The 21,903-nt window shown below is 39.7% G+C and overlaps 1 protein-coding gene across 7 annotated transcripts in view; it reads right to left on the bottom strand.

Annotated features, from left to right (window-relative positions):
* The window catches only part of LOC137295743 (FERM domain-containing protein 4A-like), a 165,664-nt gene that overhangs the window by 40,268 nt on the left and 103,493 nt on the right, over nt 1-21,903 (bottom strand). For all 7 annotated transcript variants that reach the window (XM_067827270.1, XM_067827267.1, XM_067827271.1 and 4 more), the window contains exons 6-7: nt 18,335-18,414; nt 11,687-11,770 (exon numbers count right to left, since the gene is read on the bottom strand). In XM_067827270.1, coding sequence (XP_067683371.1) covers nt 11,687-11,770; nt 18,335-18,414 — 164 coding nt within the window. The remainder of the gene's footprint in view (nt 1-11,686; nt 11,771-18,334; nt 18,415-21,903) is intronic.

Here is a 21,903-nt window from a genome sequence, read left to right as displayed (position 1 = left end):
AAATACTTGCCAGTGTGTCTAGTTTAAGATACAAATCATGTGGATCTTCATAAGCTTAATATTATAAAGTCCCAGAATTAAACATCGCTACGTTTTAGAACCCCAGCAACGCCTAGTTCCCAAACACTGCTTGGCATAATCCTGTACTGAACACTGGAGACAGAGGTCATCACTAATTACAAACTGAGACAGCCCACTTCAGACCACATGGTGAGGTGAGGTGAAATGGGGTTTAACATCAAACCGAATGATATTTCACTTATATGACAATGTGCATGCATGTATATATGTGGCTGCTTGTACTAGCTGGTTTTTGCTGTTCTAGCTCAACAAGATACCATGTCTCAGTTAAGCATGAATATTCTACTCTGACACATTACACGGACTCCAAGCAGGCCAGTGCTTGTTTTACCCATTAATGCAGAGAGCCAGGGAGGGAACAAGAAGCATCATATTTTAAGGTCTTTTAGTATGACGCAGCCAGAGATCGAACTTGTGGCCTTCTGCTGTCTGGACCTATGCTCTAACCACTACACCAAGGAGGCAGTATAACACATCGAATGAACCCCAAAGCCTCAGTCAAGTCACAGACACCTAATTGCTGTGACTAGCACAAGTCCATGCATAAGAATGGGAGTTATGACAGATCTAGTTCAAAGATTTAATGAGGCCAAGGTCCTCCTCGACTTCAATCACTATAAGGATACATGCTTTTCTCATTATGACAATTAACATGAAGGTAAGCATTCATCAAAAAACCACCAAAACCACCTGTACAAAGCCAATGCTTCCCAAGAGGCAACAGGTTTAAGACATATCTCCCCAATCACCCCCAAATTAAAACCGCAGATAAAGTCATCAAAGACTCGGTATCAGTGCAGATGTCAGGGCAGCCATGTTGCCCATCATCATCCGACTGCAACTGTAGACATCTGCTGGAGGAGGATTCTCCTGCCCATGGTTCCTCTAAGCAGATGTGCAGCTGTCTTATCACTGCAAGCCCTCACTCCTCATCAAGATGTACCCCTCAAATGTGAGGTCTTGGCATTTGGCTCATCGTGCCCACATCTAACATACACAGTACAGGCAATACCATGGATCTGTTCAAGCTAGCAGCAAACTGAACAGCAACCTTAAATAAATCCTCAATTCCGAGGTCTGGACATTTGGCTCATTCTGCCCACATCTAATCTACATGGTACAGATGATACCAAGATTGTTTAAGTTCATGTTGATTGAACCCCCAACCTTAAATAAACTCTCAACCGCAACCTTAAATAAATCCTCAATTCCGAGGTCTTGACATGTGGCTCATTCTGCTCTAATCTAATCTACATGGTACAGACGATACCAGGATTGTTTAAGTTCATGTATGATTGAAACACAAACCTGAAATGTTCAGTGCGTTCAGTTCAGTTCAGAGTGTAATGGTAATACAGTGATGTTGTCTTCCAAGGAGTTCACCCTTACATCTTCACCAGCTATTGCTAACCATGTGTTAAAGGATAGCAGTATCAGATCTGGATCACAGCCCTCAACATCAGGGATCATAAGAAAGGTTAGCTGACAATTGAAGGAGTGTCACACTGAGCCCTGTAACGCTCCATCTACCATGCTCAACCTGATAACATCACCTCCTTGAAACTTCTATAATAATCAGTGTGTATTCAGCAAAAATCCCCCTCTTGAAGAAACACATGCCCAGACACCTACTTGCTGTCAACACTTTTCAAGATAAGTCTAGTGGTCCTTGTCACTAGTCTGATACTGATAACTAAATATTTAGGATATTGTGATTCTAAGGTGTCTTATGGGAGAAATCCTCAATGGACTAAGGACCTTTATTTTGGACACTGAGTCAAAACCTTTCAGATTCAACAAATAGGATACTTGTTAAACACAAAGTAATAATAGTTAGTATACTAAGAAATGTTTCCTTTACAAGCAAGTTACTGACATTCAGTAAAAAATCACAAATGTCATCAAAAACCATAGGTTCCAGCTAGGGCAATTTTTCATCATTCGATACTTTCTAGTTCCATATAAACTGTACTTGAGTTATGATATTTGCTAAAAACAATATCCATGAATGAAGATCTTTCAATTCATCAAACCACGAATCGGTTACCTTTACCAAACATTTCAGTACCAAGTCTAATTCAGTCATGAATAACCAGACAGTAAACTGGTAATAACATTCATCCACACTTTCAGTTAGTCCCAACGCGGTAGTTCCAGTGGCATCAATGTTTCCACAAACTGATTTCCATATTTTACATCTGTCTCAAGAGATGACACACACCGTCTGCATCAACACACTCACTGTCTACATCATCATCCACAAAGGCGACCTTGACACATTTTAACCCCCAAGTTCAACTGATCAGTCAGGTCCCTAAAGCCCTCTGTTTATCATAGGGAATCACTCAAACAAGGTTTAGCCCATCTTAATGTAGAAAGATTAGCACTGAGCCATAAAACACAAAAGAGACTGGGTCAATGGTACAGTTTTGTGAAGTGAAATATCAATATTCAAGTCTCTGCAAGGGACTGATGTTGGATAAGGGACCAGCACAAAAGTCCAATGTCAGATAACAAAAACTTGGTTTTGAGAAAAAACCTGCAGTCCTTAAGCAAAAAAAATAATCTGAAGATGGTGAATTCCTCATCAAAATGCAATGAATATTGAAGTATTAGATAGGCATTTAGAAGTCGGACGAACATTGATATATCTTATCCACGTTTTATGGACAGCAACTTAACTATTATTCTTTACAAGAGGTTTCAGTGCTTAGTCTTGTTCCTTCATCAGGTGAATGATGAAAGTCCAAGGATTAGCTCTGAAACATTGCAAAAAAAATAAAAAAGAAGTTGTTTTCAAAATGCGTCATGTATTGATGCTATGAAAAAATGACAAACATACTTTCATATGATTCCACAATTTTAAGCATGAAACTTTCAGAGTTTGGACAACAACCTTATGGTAAAAAAAAAATCTGCAAAATAGATCTAGAGTTTCTGCCCTAGGTTGTCACAAGCACAATTTCAAGGACTGAAGTTCTTTATGTCGAAGACAATGTTTCAAGTCAGCAGATTCCATGATGACATCAAATTTTTGAACTGGTCCCTTGGCTGGTGTGCTGGTATCATAAATACCAGAAACTGGCAAACACATATACAGGAAAGTGTCTTTTGTGTAGATATAGCTGATAATCTGCATAGTGTCATCGGGGCAGTCGATGCTAAAACAGACTATACACAAGAGACATACTTTAAAATTTCTTAGGGCTGGACATCTACTGCGATAGATAGACTTGATAGCTACTCTATGGCTGACATTTACTTGAATTGGGTGTTGAAAATCAACCAGACTGGAAATATTGCAAGCAAAGAATGACAAATGGACACAAAAATACTTCAAGTAGATTAACTGCTTCACTACAATAAACCCATGATAAAAGTGACTTACAGTTGGAGAAAATATCCACAGCACTTTATGAGATTCATCTAGTTTTGCTCGTGTTTGTAAACAAGACACTTCGACTTACCCACAGTCTCGGAATACATACAATTTTGACAGAAACAAATATTTCTTATAAAACTGAAATGGGAGTCCTAGTGAGATTGGAGATCTGAACCTTCATTTATTGCATTAGCATTAGAGGTTGGGCTGGGTGCATGGGAGAATAATGTGGTTCAGGGACTGTTGAGACAGTTTGGTTTATACCAAGCACCACCAATTTCAGTTGCATACAGGAAATGTTTTCATTTTGGGCGACCATTTAGAAGCAGTAACAGACAGAGGCAGGAGTCATCAATAATTGATAGCATTTACAAAGACCTCAAACCATGATCAAGTTACGAGGCACACAGTATCCTTGGATTCACAATAAGGAAATGTAGATGAAAAGAGTGAGATGCAGTAATTTGTAATGCACAGCAACAGTGCAGAAAGCAGACACAGAGGTTGGAAACGTCAATGTTTGTCCAGAGCCAATGCTTCTATTTATATAGAGGAGCAAACCTTTCAGAGGAGTGGCACAAACAGACCTACAGTCAGTGCTACAGGTCTGACAACCCAGTTGAAATTCATACAAGTCACTTTATACATAGATTAATGCATTTAAAATGTAATATCACTTGAAACTTTCAAATTCAGAACTTCTTGTTTTCAAGTTTGTTTATGCATCAGGATACAAAAATATGTAAATAGTATACAACTGTGGTCTTCAGATAACAATGCCTAGAAGTTTTACATGTATATCTACACTGGAGATATGCTGGCACATTACATATACACTACATTATTGTAAAAAAAACATGTTGGGAACACACAACACCACTTATTTCGGAAAATCAACATGGTCTATCATTCGGTATATGAACACAGTTTTTTGTGTGCATAAAATTAATCAAATATTTCATCATACTGGAGAAACCATTATTCCCCCACCCCCATCTGTATCTGTTCTTAAAGATTGCACATGGCCACAATGATGAGAGTCAGTTGGTATCTGGTCAAACAATACCACTGCAGGCAACGTGGGCGAGGAGATAACATATACGCCAAAACTGTTACAAGAATCAGGTTAATGGAGCACAGAGGGTTTCCCTGCTCACTAATCTTCCTTCTACATCACTTATCAGATTCTACACATTATTCTCTTCATCATCCTAAAATGAAATCTCGTGCATCATCATCAAATTTGAGGTATAATTTGGAGCACCTGGTTAATGGATGAGTCACTTCCTTTCTGGTCTTTTAGTGACATGATTCACACAAACGGTCGAATATTTCCTCACACTCACGGGGCTGACATTAATACAAACGTCTCTTTAAGTAAATATTTGTCTCACCAACTACCATCCATTGATTCAACCTTTTAAACATCTATCTGACTTTAACAACTAGCTTGGCTCAGCAATTTGTCTTGACTGCCTGACTGTTTTATAACAGTGCTATGAACAATCTTCAAGTGGCTGCCTTATGTATGAAGATGGTGATGCACAGTTTTACAACTTTGGTACACCCCACATAAGTACAGGCTTGGTGCTGACAAACCTAGAAAGACAGCTGAAGCAAGTCAGCATTTGTAGCTGTGATTGAATACCTCAGGGATGCAACTCTGCAGTGTTTTAGACAACACATCACTTACACATACATTACTTTGCATATTTTTGTAAGGCTTGACATTTTACAGTTACCTAACATGGTTCATCCAAACATCAGCCTGTGAAGATGCCTATAAGTGGAAAGGAACAACGACGCTGCTCTAATCTAGTTTTACACAGTAAGTAGGGCCTACCTTATTATTTTCCCAACAGACACCTCACAAATAAATACAGCATCTGAGAGAGGCAAGATACAGTATTTAAATTACTGAATTACAAAAAACATTTCCCCTCTCACCCGATCTTTAGTTTTAGTTAAAGTTGATTTCGTAACAGACCTTGCTGGATTTGGAGTTCCTGGTTTGGTATCATAGAGTCATGGTTCAGCTGTGAAGTCAGCCAAACAGGAACTAGATGTACTGTGTGCCACATCATATCTCCTTCTGAGATGGAAGGGCTCAGAGTACAGCGCATCTCACACTAAACAGTTCCTAAGGCTCTTCTACCTCTAATACACCACTGCTTCCCAAATATTCACGATCTCAAACATAGGACTGCCTGGTCTAGACCTGATGGAGCAGGCATACAGAGTGAAAGGTTGTGTTATTCACAATAAAGAAGTGACATCCATAAATCTGGCTTGATTATGCCTTGTCTTGACTCAATTATTTAGAAAGGGCTGTCATATATAGCTCAAATATTGCTAAGTACAGCACTAACAAGCAAACACTAACAACAGTGTATCTGGAACTACATGGTCACAGGCAGATCTGTCATCAGCCTTTTGTTCCATGTTGCTGACATGACCCACCCATCCCATGCAATAAAAGTCTCTTGGCTTTCTGATTTCATCACTGTTTGACCACATCTATCAACATTCCATCCAGGTGCACAGGGAGTATGAAAGTTACAGGAACTGCCTACACTTACAACAGAACCACTCCTATCGTCACTTTGATGTGTGACAGTAAACACCATCTTGTGTTCTGAAGAGTACTCATGTACTGAGCACAGCTGAGGAAAGGCAGTAGGTGTGAACAAATCCAAGCATGTTAACCCTGGTGTCATTTCTTCTCATAATCTGATCTGATCTGTAATGCCTTATGTCTTCCAGTTGTATGGTGGTGTAGCCTAGTGGTTAAAGTGTTCACTTGTCATGCTAAGGCCTTGGGTTCGATTCACCACATGGTTACAATGTGTAAAGCCAATTTCTGGTGACCCTGCCATGATATTGCTGGAATATTTCTAAAAGCATCATAGAACCATACTCACTCATCCATTATGTTTTTTGAACACTTGCAAAGTCCAGACAATTCTGAAGGAGCATATATCAAGTTTTATCACTTCTTCCCTATAATCTGTCTCATTTAATGTCATGTTTTTCACAAACATACATACAAAACTTCCACATCAAGTTAGACAAATGCACATAACATCACTTCTGACATTCTTGCTACCAACTGTCAAATCTATGTACATGCTGCCTGTCAAGTGAACCAGCTTCATGAAATGTGTCTAAATACAGCAATATGAGCAGCAACACATGGGCATAGGACTGTCTAGCCACTGAGATCTCAGCAGGGGAACATTAACTCTACCCTCCTGCTCCATGTAGATGGAGAACTTACAAGGACACATGCTCCTGATTGAAGTGCACCAACTGTCAACAGGAGACACTGTGAAGTGAAAACTACCATGGAGGTGGCTGCTGCACCCAGCTGCCTGCTATCTCTCACCTTCACATTACACTAAACTGACTGACCTCTGGAGGCCATCATGACAGGTGCTCTGTTTCTTAGTCTTCTCCTCTAAACACATACTCAGTGTTTAAACTCAAGCAGGATAATCTAAAGGCAGTCTCCACAGATTCTAGGAACATGTCAGCAAACCCCTGAACGGTGTTTACATAATGTTACACTGAATTACTAGGATATTCTACAATAACAGTAGATTAGGCCCAATGAAGCATATTTTGTCTCACCTACATATTTCTCCAGATAAACGCATTAAGTTGAAAAGTTCCACTCATGAATGAGCTTCACAAGTGAAACTAATCATCCGATTACAGACTTTCTGCTTCACATAAACTTGTAACCCATTTCTGAGAACAACACCCCACAAATGGAAAGAACCAATGGAGTACAAAATCCTACAAAATTTAACGAAACTTTTATGGACACAATGTAGTATTTTTCATAAAAACAGAACAGAACTGTGGATCATATCGTCAAACGTTGTCATCCACACAAGTTAATGATATTAGCAGCTAATGCACAAAGCAATTCTCTGGACAAAAAGTGCAAATGGCCAGTCAGGTGAAAGGTGCTGTTTTTGAGGACAAGGTGTCTGAGAGTTATCCGTCTGCATCAAATATTGGCCAGTCTGCCAGACACTGTCAGTCAGCAGGCAGGAGTTAGGAGCTGCTTGTAAAACACTTGCCAGTTTATCTGGCTACAAAGTCAATACTGAGGTATGCAGGGCTTCCACAGGAAAACAAGACTTTTTGTTTTCCTAATTGTCAGAATAAACAGGCATCATACCGTCCTTCATATCATCAAGGAAGAAACTTGGTAATGTGTTGTAAGAATGCTTGCTAGGCTTACAAGGACATATGTCAACAGGCGAGATGTGTCTGCCAGACAGATGGAGGTGATATGGGGACAGCATTATGTTGTCTTCCGGGGATGTAGTATGTGCAGAATCTCCTTGTGCTGCTTTAACATTGCAGTGTCAGGCTCTGTATGCTTTAGGGTGTTCCAGTCAGGCATCACTGGCATACTGGACTGGGCTATGTGGAAATGAGCCCTACATGTCATGGGTTTGTATCTTTGCATCACAGAGACATGATACCGTGAAGTGAACTGAGCGTGACCACAATCACTGGAGATGATAGAGGTCAAATGTCCTCCATGGCATGACCGGCGGCATCACTGCTGATGATCGGGGCCACATGTCCTCCACCGTGTGACCTGCATCGCTGATGATAACTGGGGTCATATGTCCTCCACAGCACAACCTACACCAGAGGACACATCCAGATCTGATCTTGCACTGCAGTTACCCCCAACAGGCTATGCATCACTCAGCACATTTCCCCCTACATTTTAAGTGAGTGATGAGAGTACTCTAGTCACTTTACAGCCCAAACCTCAAAGTACCTTCCTGTCAACACACCAGTACATGCCCACAGTTTACAACCTGAAGGAATTCCTGGTTTCTTGTTGAGTGTCAGAGTTCACCAATGAGAAGGGATAAGAGGCCAGGTTCCTACATTTCTGTAATTGTCCCAAACATATCCAGTCCACTCCTGCAGAATTCAATACAAAATACAATCTGCAGCTCCCTAATCATCTGCCCACATTCCAACACCCAACAAATCATACCTTCTTCATATGACAGTTTAATCAAGGCAGAAGGTTTTAAGAACATGATGAAAAAGCATGATGAAAACTCACACCACAATGAATCACAGGGAGATAACTTCAGAAAGACATGCCAGTGACCTGAACACCTGACAACCACTCCCATGATCAGAACAGCACCATCATCACAAGGTGTTCACCAGTCAGTACAAGTTTGCCCTTTTTACCTATGATCTTCAAGCAAATCATCTCAGTGTTGGGTCCATGGCTGCTCCACCCATTCAACAAGTGTTCTCAGCATTCATCCTATGCCCATGTGCACACCAGACAGACAGACAGACAGACCTACTGCACTTTTCTTTCATAAAAACTACTCACAGATACAAACAAACTTTTGTTCATATTCCTAAAATAGCTGGCACAGAAGCACAAAAATTTGCAGATTTCTACAAGGTATTTACCTTGGAATTTAGAGCCAAATCTTCATAACCATACCAATAGCAATGGCAACTCACTACCAATAGTTTGAGCCAAATCTTCATAACCATACCAACAGCAATGGCAACTCACTACCAATAGTTAGAGCCAAATCTTCATAACCATACCAACAGCAATGGCAACTCACTACCAATAGTTAGAGCGAAATCTTCATAACCATACCAACAGCAATGGCAACTCACTACCAATAGTTAGAGCCAAATCTTCATAACCATACCAACAGCAATGGCAACTCACTACCAATAGTTAGAGCCAAATCTTCATAACCATACCAATAGCAATGGCAACTCACTACCAATAGTTAGAGCCAAATCTTCATAACCATACCAACAGCAATGGCAACTCACTACCAATAGTTAGAGCCAAATCTTCATAACCATACCAATAGCAATGGCAACTCACTACCAATAGTCAACCTAGCATGATAATTGTCGACCTTTTGAATGTAGATCATTTGAAGAAGACAAATTGAGAAAGAGATCACATGCCACATTGATATCAGACTGGGTTTGTCACTACTTTTAGCAATATTCCAGCAATATCATGACGAAGGACACCAGGAATGGGCTTAAAACTCTGTACTCAGGATGGGAATCAAACCTGGGCCTGAGTTGTGACGAGAATATGCCTAACCACAAGGCTACCCCAGTGCCACTCCCTCTAATCAGAAACATCACAGAATGAAGAGTGAAGACTTATGTTTTCCAAACAGAACTTGTTTACCCTCTCTAGATAGCAGTGTTTGTAAACCAATGACCATTGTCTATGGCATGTTTACCTTTTCCTGATAAAACAACTCATCACCACAAAACTACAGAGACAGAATTAGTTCCAAACAAAACCTTAAAACTGTTAACAGCCAAGATAATTTTTAAAAGACCTTGCCAATGAGAGTTTTTAAGTTCAAGCTGCAGATACATTTTTCACAAACATACATACTGCTTCAGAAAATATATTTTTGGTTAAGCTGTGTGTTACAGAAGCATGATAAACAAGCCCACAAGATACCTTCGGCCATAAGTACTTAAGGAAACTCAAATTGGTCTCACATACGTATTGCTTGAGACATTTGCAGACATTTACATCCAAGAGTCTGTATGAGCCTCTTTGCATTTCTTCACCTCTCCTGTACGACATTTCATTTTGAATTTCTGAGACAAGGTCATCCATTTAGAATTAGATGAATAATCTGTTTGAAACATAAACACTCAGCTGGATATAAATATACATATACGATGGCTACAATGTAATGCTTTTGTCTATAAAGAACAACACCACAGATTTTCATGACAACTGACTGATTAACAGTGAAATCGATCAAACAACATCCCTATTGCCTTTGCTCCTCCCCCAACCAACCATCCATGTTCCACAACCCCAGTTTCATCGCACACCACATATTCTCCTGACAATTCTCTACGCTCTCAACCAAAATCCAGAACAAAAATCTTCCAGTGAACAATTCTCAGACTGTGCCTCAGGGTTACCGAAGACTTTTTTTCTCAAATGCTGCACCGGACATACATTTGGAGTTCATCTTGTGAAGCAAATCACATCTCAAGAGCAGCAACATCCTGGGCTGTTGCATCAAGTCTGTCTGCATTCTAGCATCTACAGATATATCTGACGATAAACATCTAACCTTGAAGATGCATATTTACTTTGAAGATCTACTACACAAACGCTGAATTGCATTTTGTGATGCTAAACATCTTCACACAATCACCTGAGAGGCAGATGCCTACTTCAACCTGTATTACTATACCTCACCCACAGCTCTGTTTGTGTGGAGTTTCTAATATAAGTTACATACACCCTAACATAACCCCACAAGAGTCATCTCTGATGTGAGAGAAGTATCTTCTGGACATTAAGGATAATTAATTCATGGTGATATTGCAACCCTTTAAACAATTTAATAAATAAGTAACATACAGATAAAACACTGTTTATTGCTTTCATGTCACATTTCCTATACATTTGCATATCTGGTTCTACAATGTTTTCACTCCTTCTTCTAGATGAAGGTAGAACTAAATTTCAGTTAATATGAAACAAAATGTATTCACTTTTGACATTCCCTCTTCCCTCCTAAATTACGTTTCATGAATTTAAAAATCATTAAACTGAATTTGCTTGACACTCAAATTTGACACCAGCTCTATTAATTATCTCCAGTACGACTCAAATGGAGTTAAAGATCACCATATCCTTTCATCTTGGTACAGATAATGTGGTACATCATGATTTATTCCCCAACATCTTCAACATCAGAATACGCATGATTTTGTGACAAGAAAGCTCAGAAAGTATAATTTTACTTTTACTTCTAAATTTAAAATTTTACTTAATCTGACACCAGATTCTGATGTGAGTGATTGAGGGAGTATGGTCCTACGCAGTTTTTAGCAATATTCCAGCAATATCACGGCAGGCAGACACCAGAAATGGGCTTCACACATTGTACCCAAGGGAATCAAACTCGGGTCTTTGTCATGACAAGCGAACACTTTAACCATCAGGCTACCCCATTGCTTCCCACTTTGTGAAACTTCCTCCACACAAGAATATGCTATCAGAGCGTAACTTCCCAAGCAGGCTCCTCTACCAAGGAGTGCACCACTATTAACAATGGCACATACACACAATGGACCATTGTAAGTGTCAGAGATTACAGTCTGTGTCTAGAGAAAGCCAAGTGTAACTGTACTCACCAGAATGCTATGGAAGGATGCTCCTTGAGAGAGCTTGTAGGAATAACTGGAAGTTTCTTTAATTCACTCTTTGTATCTTCATCACTGGAAAGAAAATAAAACATGATAATTTGAAATCATAACATTCAACTCTAACATACAAAAACATCATAGACATTTTCGCAGGCCAGCATTGATAATATCAATATCTGCTGTTACACCTTTGTTGATAGGCATAGAATAAGGTAAATTAGGTCAGCATGGCTGTAAGATTAGATCACAATTTAAGTAAAATGACTTGGCCATGAAGCTAATCAACCTAAGATATTATACATGAAGTCTCAGTTGTCTACTTACACCAGTAATCAATAAAGGATCTTAAGACTAGCATAATAACAGTAAGTCCTCTGAGACAGTGAATGAATTCTGAATTCCTGGACAGAGATAATCCGGTAGTCACATCAATCTCAGGTCTGGTGGGTCACAGTTGCCAGTGAGGACTTGGTCCTCTTGCCTCTGTAATCGCTCACACGTGCTGCTCTGTAGGTCTGGTCCTAGTAATAACACAACCCAGCACGCCACTAACCATAACACATTCACATGTACGCATCCGGTTCCCCTTCCACAACACAGGGTGGGGACGTTAGATCAGCGGCAACATGCACGCAACTCCATGGGTAGAACCACTGCAGCTGAATCCGTCAATCTGTCTGTGGTGTCTACATGACGCAACCCTTGCTGAGAAGCTGCTGAGGAAGGTGTTACAGTTTAAGCTGTGATATTGTAGGGCTGCTTCACAAGCGGCTTCTCACTGAGGTGGGAGAGGTGGCATCTCTACTAACAGTCTCCTTCCGTAACCTTCATCACCAAGCAAAGCCATCCTGGCACACCTTGACAAAAAGTGAACTATCCCAGACACCATTTGTTCAGTGTTGTATGGGCTGGATCATTTCTCAGCTGGGGGAAAGGGTATCTGATTTCTTTGATGAAAAGCACAGCTGGTTCAGTGTGAAGAACAATAAAACAATTGTGTCCAAGTCCCAGTCAATCCTCAGCTGTCGGTCAGCCAATTAATGAATGCCCTGTGGACTAAGCTGGCTGACTAGGCTTGGGGACCATATCACTCACATAGGCACAACCTCAAACCAGAGATAAATGCTACAAATATTGAGCAAGTGATATCTATCTAGGACATAATAGTCTATAATGTGTGTGTGTTTAGACTGGAATTTCCCCAAACTAACAAAGTGTTTCCCTGATAAGCACGTGGTGACAGGCCGGACTGAAGCTCTGTGTTTACACATTCAGCCTCAGCCTCTATCCATCACTCCATCCATCATTGTCTCCTTCTGTCAGACAGCCGCATCACATCAACATCACCAGCAAAATTAATCACCTACAAATGTACACTGACCCACAAGCATGAAATCAATGCATGATTGTTTGTTAGTTGTTTTATTCCACAATCTTGGTCTATAAAGAATTGAGTCTACTGACCAGACTATCCTGTATTCAACAGCTTGAGCATTTGGGAAACGATGGCATATGAACAATGTCAGGTTACTTGACCTTGTTTGTCAATTCTTATGACAACCATGAGTTGTTGAAAACCAATTTTAACCTAGATCTTCATCAGGGCAAATCGATGCATGCACTTGAAAAGCTAAAATGTCAGTTTTTGAGAAAGAGCCTGTCACTCACCAGAGATACACTTTGCCGACCTGAAGAGTGAATACTTTGAATAGTCAACTAAATATTATTCCTGAGAAAGAACTTCAATACAAATGTATACAGAAAGTTGAGTAGATTTCTTGAGTGGAGGACCAAACCCTTTAGCAGAAAATAACCAATTCTGTGTTTGTATCAAGAATGAACATTCTCCATGATTCTACAAGGAAAATTCTAGCCTGAATGTAAATAATTCATATTTGACAGAGAATATGTAAGAAAGTAAGGTGACTGTTTCAATTCCTGCAGTTCTAAATTCCACAAAAACATTCCACTGTATTCAAATTATTGTTCCAGGCAACTTTGAAAAAACTGCCTTCAAATTTTGATGGATGAGTGTGTCAGATATATTCAAGATATTTGTAGCATGGACTATCATTTCCGTCACCTTCATCTGCTGGACGTTTATGTGCCACTATCTTAGAGGAAAAGTCAACAGCATTAGGGATCTGAATAGATTTCTCTGTCAATTCAAAGCAGCTGATTTTTAACCATTTCACATGGGTCACAAACTCACGTAAGACATGTCATAAGGCTGTCCTGATTTATGACACGTGTCATAAATACGAGAAATGCCCATGGCAAATTTGTCATACATAACAAGATAGAATAATGGTTAACTGTAGTCTCTGAATATATTTAATTTTGATAACGCCAAATAATCCCATTTTCAAGGCAATAAACCCCAGTGGGAGGGAGCAAGTGAACGAGTGAGTGAGCGAACATTGTTTTTGGCTGCATTTAGCGATATTACAGCAATATCATGGTGAGGGAGGCCAGATATGGGCTAATACTTTGTACCATGTGAAGAATTGAACCCAGTATGATCAGTATGATGAGCAAAATGCTTTAACTATGAGGCTACCCTACCACTCCATTAAAAGCCAGAGAGATAGGATTTTCAGAATCTGACGAAATCTAGGCTTCATTCAGGAACTTAGCATTGCAGGGAGGCTTGGCCGCAGGGAAAATATTGGGGTTCAGGGACAGTAAGGCGACAAATGACACGAGACCATAGAACTAAATAATAGCAATGTTCAAAATATTTTCTCCAGAACTCTCAAAAACCTGTTCATGACATATCCTGTCAATAAAATAAGTCCTGTTTGCCAAACTGTGTACATCAGAGTCAGCGAGGTCTGATACAGCCTTTGTTGACAAAGGTGTCTGCAAGCTGTGATCCAATAGACACCTCAAACATTCAGCAACGGCAGGATGCAGAGCTGCAGAGGAAGCTATGGAGTCACATATCTGAAGTACCATAAAATTACTTCTAAAAAGCCTGGATACTTCAAGGACCGAGATGCTGGCAGCTGACATGAGCATTCAGCACCAGAAGCATGGACTTGCATCAATTATTCACAATAACGCTGGATACAGAAACCAGGAATTATCCTCTATTGATGCTACCAGAATATAAAACAACCAGGAATAACTTATACGCTGTATATCCTCAGTTGCACAACAAGGGGTCCTTATCCTGCACATGCCTCATGAATAAACAAATAAATTTCCTTGTGATTTGACTTTGACAAAGTGATCTTTCAGATAGGTACATGATCTGAGCAATAGCCCAAATCATCAACAGTCAAACTTTGAGCATTGGTTTAAATCAGCAAATTGGGTGAATGATGGATGAAAATATTTTACAAAACAAAATGGTTGGACTGTTTTAAAATACAAAATAGTGATGAACCCAATGACTAGCAAATGAAGGAATCCAGACTGGCTAAACTTGTATAGTTTGAGATTTGAAAGCCATACATTTCTGTATGATTTGGAAATTATGTGCCAAATGATGGGAATGGGTAATCAAACAGTGTCATTGTCATCATTCCTGGTCTATAAATAACTGAATCTGGACCTGAGAAACCAATGATCAACACCATGACCATCAATCTATGCCACTGGGATATAATGACATGTGATACATCATTACATACTGAAAACTTCCAGCAAGGGTTGTCAATCTTGTGATGGCGCAGAGCTAGTTGTAGGGGGATAGTTTTACTTGCTCATGACCATTGTTCCCTACAACATCATTACATACTGAGAACCTCCAGCTAGGGATACAATCTGGGTGGGTTGTTACATCTAGTGATACAAAGGTAGTTGCATGAAGACAGTTTTACTGCTTCGTGACAAGATGCACCTTACTTAGTTTGTCTCTCAATCCCCAAACCATATTATTTTTTCAAACATGCTAGCCTAGGCATCCCTTCAATGCTAAAGCCTTGAATGAAGCAAATTCTGAATCTATGGTCGCCCTGGGGCTTTTCAATTTAAATGGATGCATTTGTTTCAATTAAAATTGATATATATTCAGAGATTAAGCATTAGTCTATTCTGGTCTGGCATAACATACAAATAATGTTAAATTAGCTATGAGATTCATCCTCTCCTGAAGACACAGAGCTAGTTGTAGGGGGATAGTTTCATTGGTTCATGACAAGCTGCTTCTAATTCATGCAATAACATGCAAATAACCTTAAATTCAGTAGGAGATTCATCCTCTCCTGATGACATAGAGCTAGTTGTAGGAGGATAGTTTCAAATCACTTGCAGTCTGAATGAATACAAAGACTGTTCATCTTTGTGTGTTTTTTGTATGGTTAACTCAAAATAATTGGAAATGACAAACTTGAACCACTTCCATAATTAGTGGAAGAGGAGGGAGAGGAATCCTAGATCGCTGCAGTAGGCAATCTGGCATGAGATGGATGCTATTCGGGAGGCAACATGTAACAGTTTGACACTCAATTAATTATCAATCAAAATTCCATGTTGCAATATGCATGCTAGTAAAATCCTGAAGTAATTTCTTGAACAGGGATTTATGAACCACTGAATGAGTGAAGACGCACACTACTTTCTTTTCTATATTACCCTCATACCTTGCTCAGGAACATCCTTCACTGCAATGTGCTTGCAATGGAAACCAACTCAGCAAGAAAAATGGACACCTGAACTTCTACTCTACCAAACCATATTGGAGGAGATGTGAAGTGAAATACTGACTGAATGATGTTTTGTAAGTCTGGGGTAGTAACTACAAATAATTTTCCCTGAAAGCCCCTTTAACAATATAAACAGATGATGAACTATGTGTTCCAGTGCTAGTAATAGGAGAATTATTTCAAGAACTTAGAAACATGTCTGGGGTGTGAGAAAGAGAAGAGAAAAAAGGGCAACACATGAAATATTGCCTCTGCCAATCACCTCCTTCCCTTGCAATGACTGACCAGACTTAACCATTAAGATTTTTCTGTGGAACGATATTGACCAGTGCCTGACTGTAACACTGGAATGAGGAAGATTCATGGCAACACCTTATCCTGTGTTCAAAAGCTGAATGAAAAGTGCACGGTTTCTAGAAACCAATTTCTCGAAATCTTGACAATTGCTGCCATGAAAATGCTCTAATTCTAAACAAACAACTAGCTGGAAACCCCTTTTGCTTGTTATCTGACACATTAACTCCTCATTACAGTATCTAATATGATAATACTCTCCACACAACTGAGATAAACATCATCCATGCTTCCCCAATGCCAGGTTAGCAAAGGAGGGTATTTCTGTACCAGAACGGTTGCTTTGTTGCCCTTGGCATTTGGGATATCTGGCATGGATTCAAATCGAAACTGTTCCTACCATGTTTTACCTCTAGGATTCAGCTGCTGCAATCTTGATCAGATTAACATTTCAACTCTAAGTACATCCGTGTTGTCAAGCAATGTTAATTACAGGATGTAGTTTTATTGCATCATCAGTTAAACCTGTCTGACAATGCTATGTATTCTGCAAGAGCAGGGACCTTTGACTTCAGTACCAGATATCCTCATTCCTCTGCTCGATCTCCCTCCAGCTGAATCATGGGAAGAAGTTCAACATCACAAAAAACAAATAAACAGCTTTTAGCTGAAAGATAAAACCTGCAAACATCCAAAGTGTTACAGGCATAATTTCCTCAAACGTAAGTCATGAATTCTCGATTCAATTCCACACCAATCCAATGACCCACATATGAATCCTTCGCAAATCACCCATCATCCGTACCAATTTCCAGATTCCATGAATCACGTAGCCATTCACAGGTATAACTCACACGGATGTGTTCACTGAATGGTAAGAAAACCCATCCCCTACAGGACACAGGTAATGAGGATTCCAATCCAGAAGTGTTGATCTGTTTGTTGTCCTATCTAAACACATAAACCAAATTACAGCCACACACAATCTCCATGGCATCCCTTGGAATGTTCCAATCCATTGATTAACATATTCCAGTGATGTGTGAAGGACATATATCCTTGTTATGATGTCTCCAAGAATGATGGCTGTGTTTCTGGTTCCATACAACACATACTGCAGGACAGTGCTTCAACTTTGTTGAAGTGTCCAGTGACTATGTTTCTGCTGTTGCATCACAATGTCTAAGAGCTAAATCTTGTCATATCTGGTTAAAGTCAGGTGATTTGTAGTTCTGGTGAAACATCCACATGCTGTAATTATCTGCCAATCAAGTCATTTTCCTTGTCCTTCATCCAGAGAAAAAGTGACATCCTTGGTCGTTCAAAAACCAGTAATGCCTGTGGTCTTTCAATGAGATGAAACAGAAATTCTCTTGGTGCTTCATACAGTACAACAGTGACATGTCTGGTCCTTCATACAATGAAACAGTAACACTCTTGGTCCTTTGTGAGATGAAACAGTAAAACTGTTGGTCCTTTGTGAGATGAACCAGTAACAATCTTGGTCCTCCATCAGGGGAAACAAACACTCTATGTCTTTCATGAGATCAAAAATGAAAGACACTTGGTCCTTCATAAGAACACAATATACAAACATACTGCAAAAAGGTAATCACCTGTAAAATAATGTAAGCATCTGTAACATGATGTATGCACTTGTAACATTTTAGTGTAAGGAGAACCAACTCACCTGACATAGTCTCCATGTGTCGCCTGCAACACATGAGCTGCCAGCTCAAAGATGGTCTCTGCATCTGTTTCTATCTGGCCCTGCAAACAACAACAGCAGTTCAAAATTACAATTCACACAGCAAATTCAGACTGGCAAAGAAATCAGATTGAACTGAAACAAAAAATTCTCACCAGGATCCAGTGTCAAATGGTCAATGAACAACTGAGTTAAGAACCAACTGCCAAACCAATCAGTGATAAACCTCCCAGCACACAACTCTGTAAACCAGCTGCCAGGCACTCACCTTAAACACCTCATTTAAGGCTTTGACAGTTATAGAACAGGATAAATTATCAAACACATATATCCCAGATCACTAATTGCCAACTGCCTCGGACAAATGATTCTCTTTACTGATGGAGGGAGCTGGGAGGTTTGACAGGAAGGCGCCTCCCTGTTCCAGAAATAGCATAGATAAATACCCTCTCCCGAGATGGACCTCACCACACAAGCATATATCCATATCATTGAATGCTGCCTACTGATGGTAGGACACATTATTTTCATTAATGCTGAGAATAATGATCTAGGGGAAAGCTGTTTTGACAGAAAAATAATTAATTATCATCTGGATGTGAAAACAAGAATTAATGCCATATTCCAATACTTGAAAGTTTCAATTTATAAAACACTGTGATGGCAGAAAAGTATGGAACAATATACTGGTATTGACTAACATTTGACTCTTTTTCACCCTTTGGATTACAATCCTCACCCTTTCTGCAAACACTACTTCATCCCCAAAGCTTCATTCAAATAAACTGCATTAGTGGCCTTGTGATTAAAGCGTTCACATGTAACACTGCACATCTGGGTTTGATTCCCCAAATGGGTACAATGAATAAAGCCCATTTCTGGTGTCCCCTGCTGTGATATTGTTGGAATATTGCTAAATTTGGTGTAAAACTAAATTCACTCACTACTTGTGGTATTACATCAGAAATTGCAAATAGCATTTTTCAGACATATGTCCACATTCCGAAGATATAACACAAATACCCGAGCATAAGCAGCCTTGAGAGTGTGCCAAAACTGCCACTGTTGGGCGTGAAAGAGTCAATAAGAATGGATCACCGAACATCTGATATAATCAGAGTTTACAGAAAAGCAGGTAAGCAGGTCCTCTTCTACAAGCGACACCACTTACACATGATAAATAACCATAAACATCTACAGACTTCAACCTGATAGAGCAACCAGGAAAATAGTTCAAATTTCCACCAAAACTCAGAACTGCCCATGATATTTTGACTTGCAGAGTCTGTGATATGCAAAAAGGAGCACCGCCTAATCAGGCTAATCCTTCCTCGGTGCAGAAATCAGTACCTCCTGTTCTCAAGGGTGTTGTTGAAAACTCTGCAACTCAAGTATGCCTCCTTTCCTTTAAGTTTTAGTGCTGTCTCAGGAGTAACATCCCGAGACAGACTGTGATGTTGTCATTGGATGCCTGCACTTCACAATGCCACAAAGTACTGAAACCCTCAAGCAAAGAAAACATTCATGTTCTCAATCCCACAGTGATATTCTGTAAATATATAAATTTGTCTCTGTCTTTTCCAAATGAATCTAATTTACTCACAATCAGGCTCCAAAGTAATCCAGCACATGCTTCTTGGTAAATAAATAAATCTTGTGATCTGAGATTACATCTGACACTGAGGTGATCCCACAGCCAGTGGTGTCTATACAATACAAATAACGGTAGCTCTCATATGCCAATAAAAGTCCTCATGTAAAGTAAAACAGAAAGTCCTTGTCAAACATCAAGCACCAATAAAAGTCTAGAGATGAACAAGGAAAGTATCCTCTCACTGATATATTGTTTCAGTGTTCTCTGACAAAGTGTTGCTTGAAGTGTTGCTTTCTAACTGATGAGCTTGGAATGTCCTTGCAGCTAGGTAGGTTTACCATAATCACAGTCAATTAATCGACAATCTGCCAAACTGCCTAAGGCTCCTGGTTACAGGGGTAGAAGACACAGCAGACGGCTGCCTGAAGCATCTTCTGATCAGCAGTTCCAGGACTGATAAGAACATACAGATCCTGAACTAATTTGATGGAGAGACATGATAACTTTGATTCAGAAGTCTATGTCCTGGGGTACCCTACCCAACTGACACCAATCAAGATTAAGCTCTGGTAAGTCAAGGAAAAGTAGCTACTAAAATGGCACACATCTGGAGGGGATATGAATATTATGATTCATTTCTTAAACCTTAAAACAGGTTAGCTTGAACTGTTTACGACATAGTTACCAGTTTTATAACACTGCAATCAGCCTACAGTCCATCAAATACCATAAAGACTCATATTAAGGGTCAGTCACCTTTCATCATCTCATCAACAAACATAATAAATGTATCTGACCACCCATGTCCACCAGAACTTGACAACCATGTAGCATCAAATGAAGCAGTTATATCCTATCTCTTCATTCCATCTCTTTTTACAAGCATCCTAGACTAAAGCTTAGTCACTGAAAATTTCTAAACTTATCAGAAACTAACGATTCCTGTTAAATTGAAAAGAAGCCAGAGTGAGTTAGGATAGAGAGACATACTTTATTCAGGGCATGGCATTGGAGAACGGGCCTGGGCAGAAAGGAAAATATTGCTTAGAGACTGTTAGACAGACCAACACACATCCCCATTGTGCAGTTCTACCAGACTTTACTGACTGCAGCCCTAATGAAGATTCACCATTTGACACACACACTCTTTCAGAAGCCTCCACTGACTTTCCAGAACAACCCATGACCTCTTGACCAGAGTCAGAATTTTAACATCCACTGAACACAAATTCTTGCCCTGATGAAACAGCTACAGTACATGTGGTATGTTAATAACAACATCAGAGGGATTCATTGAAACCAGATACCATGACTTCATATCCCCTGGTCAGTTTAGAGGCTAGTCACTGGACACTGCCCTGCCCCGTTGAGTGACAGCTGTAACATCCTGACATCTACTTTACAAAGGCTGGACACCATTCAATCTGATCTCAATGTCTCTGTCCACAACATGACCAGGTCATGTTACAGGAAAGCAAACAACTGGAACAACAATCTAGCTAATATCTGACCCTGGCATCGGAAGGGTCTGGCTACTTTCTGCTCAAAATGTCCGCAAGAGGTTACTGTCTTGACCAGTTGAGGAAGAAGAATTATATATGTCAAAGTCACAATGAAAACCTGTGACACTGCTGGAATATTGCTATAGAGCAAAGAGCAACATAAACCCATACTCACTAACTGTAGGTGATTACATTAGAAATCACCAAAGCTATGAAGATAAGATGACATATACAATCAATAAAATGACACTGTAGCCACCTGATTCTCTTCAAAGGCCAGGTTAGAATTGGTCTTCAGCAAACCTTACTTGTTGTTTGTGGTTGAAACATTATCCCAATTGCTTTGGACAATGCTCATATCATCAATCAAAGGACTGTCTGGTTCAGACATGATTACTAATAGACCAATACACTGCTACAAGAATACTGAGTAGTGTTGGTATGAGCAACAAAGG

The sequence above is a fragment of the Haliotis asinina genome, chromosome 9 (genome assembly GCF_037392515.1).
Source record: "Haliotis asinina isolate JCU_RB_2024 chromosome 9, JCU_Hal_asi_v2, whole genome shotgun sequence".
In the NCBI taxonomy this organism is placed as follows: Eukaryota; Metazoa; Mollusca; class Gastropoda; order Lepetellida; family Haliotidae; genus Haliotis; species Haliotis asinina.
The sequence above is the reverse complement of the archived record's forward strand: the minus strand, read 5'-3'. Positions and strand labels throughout refer to the sequence as shown.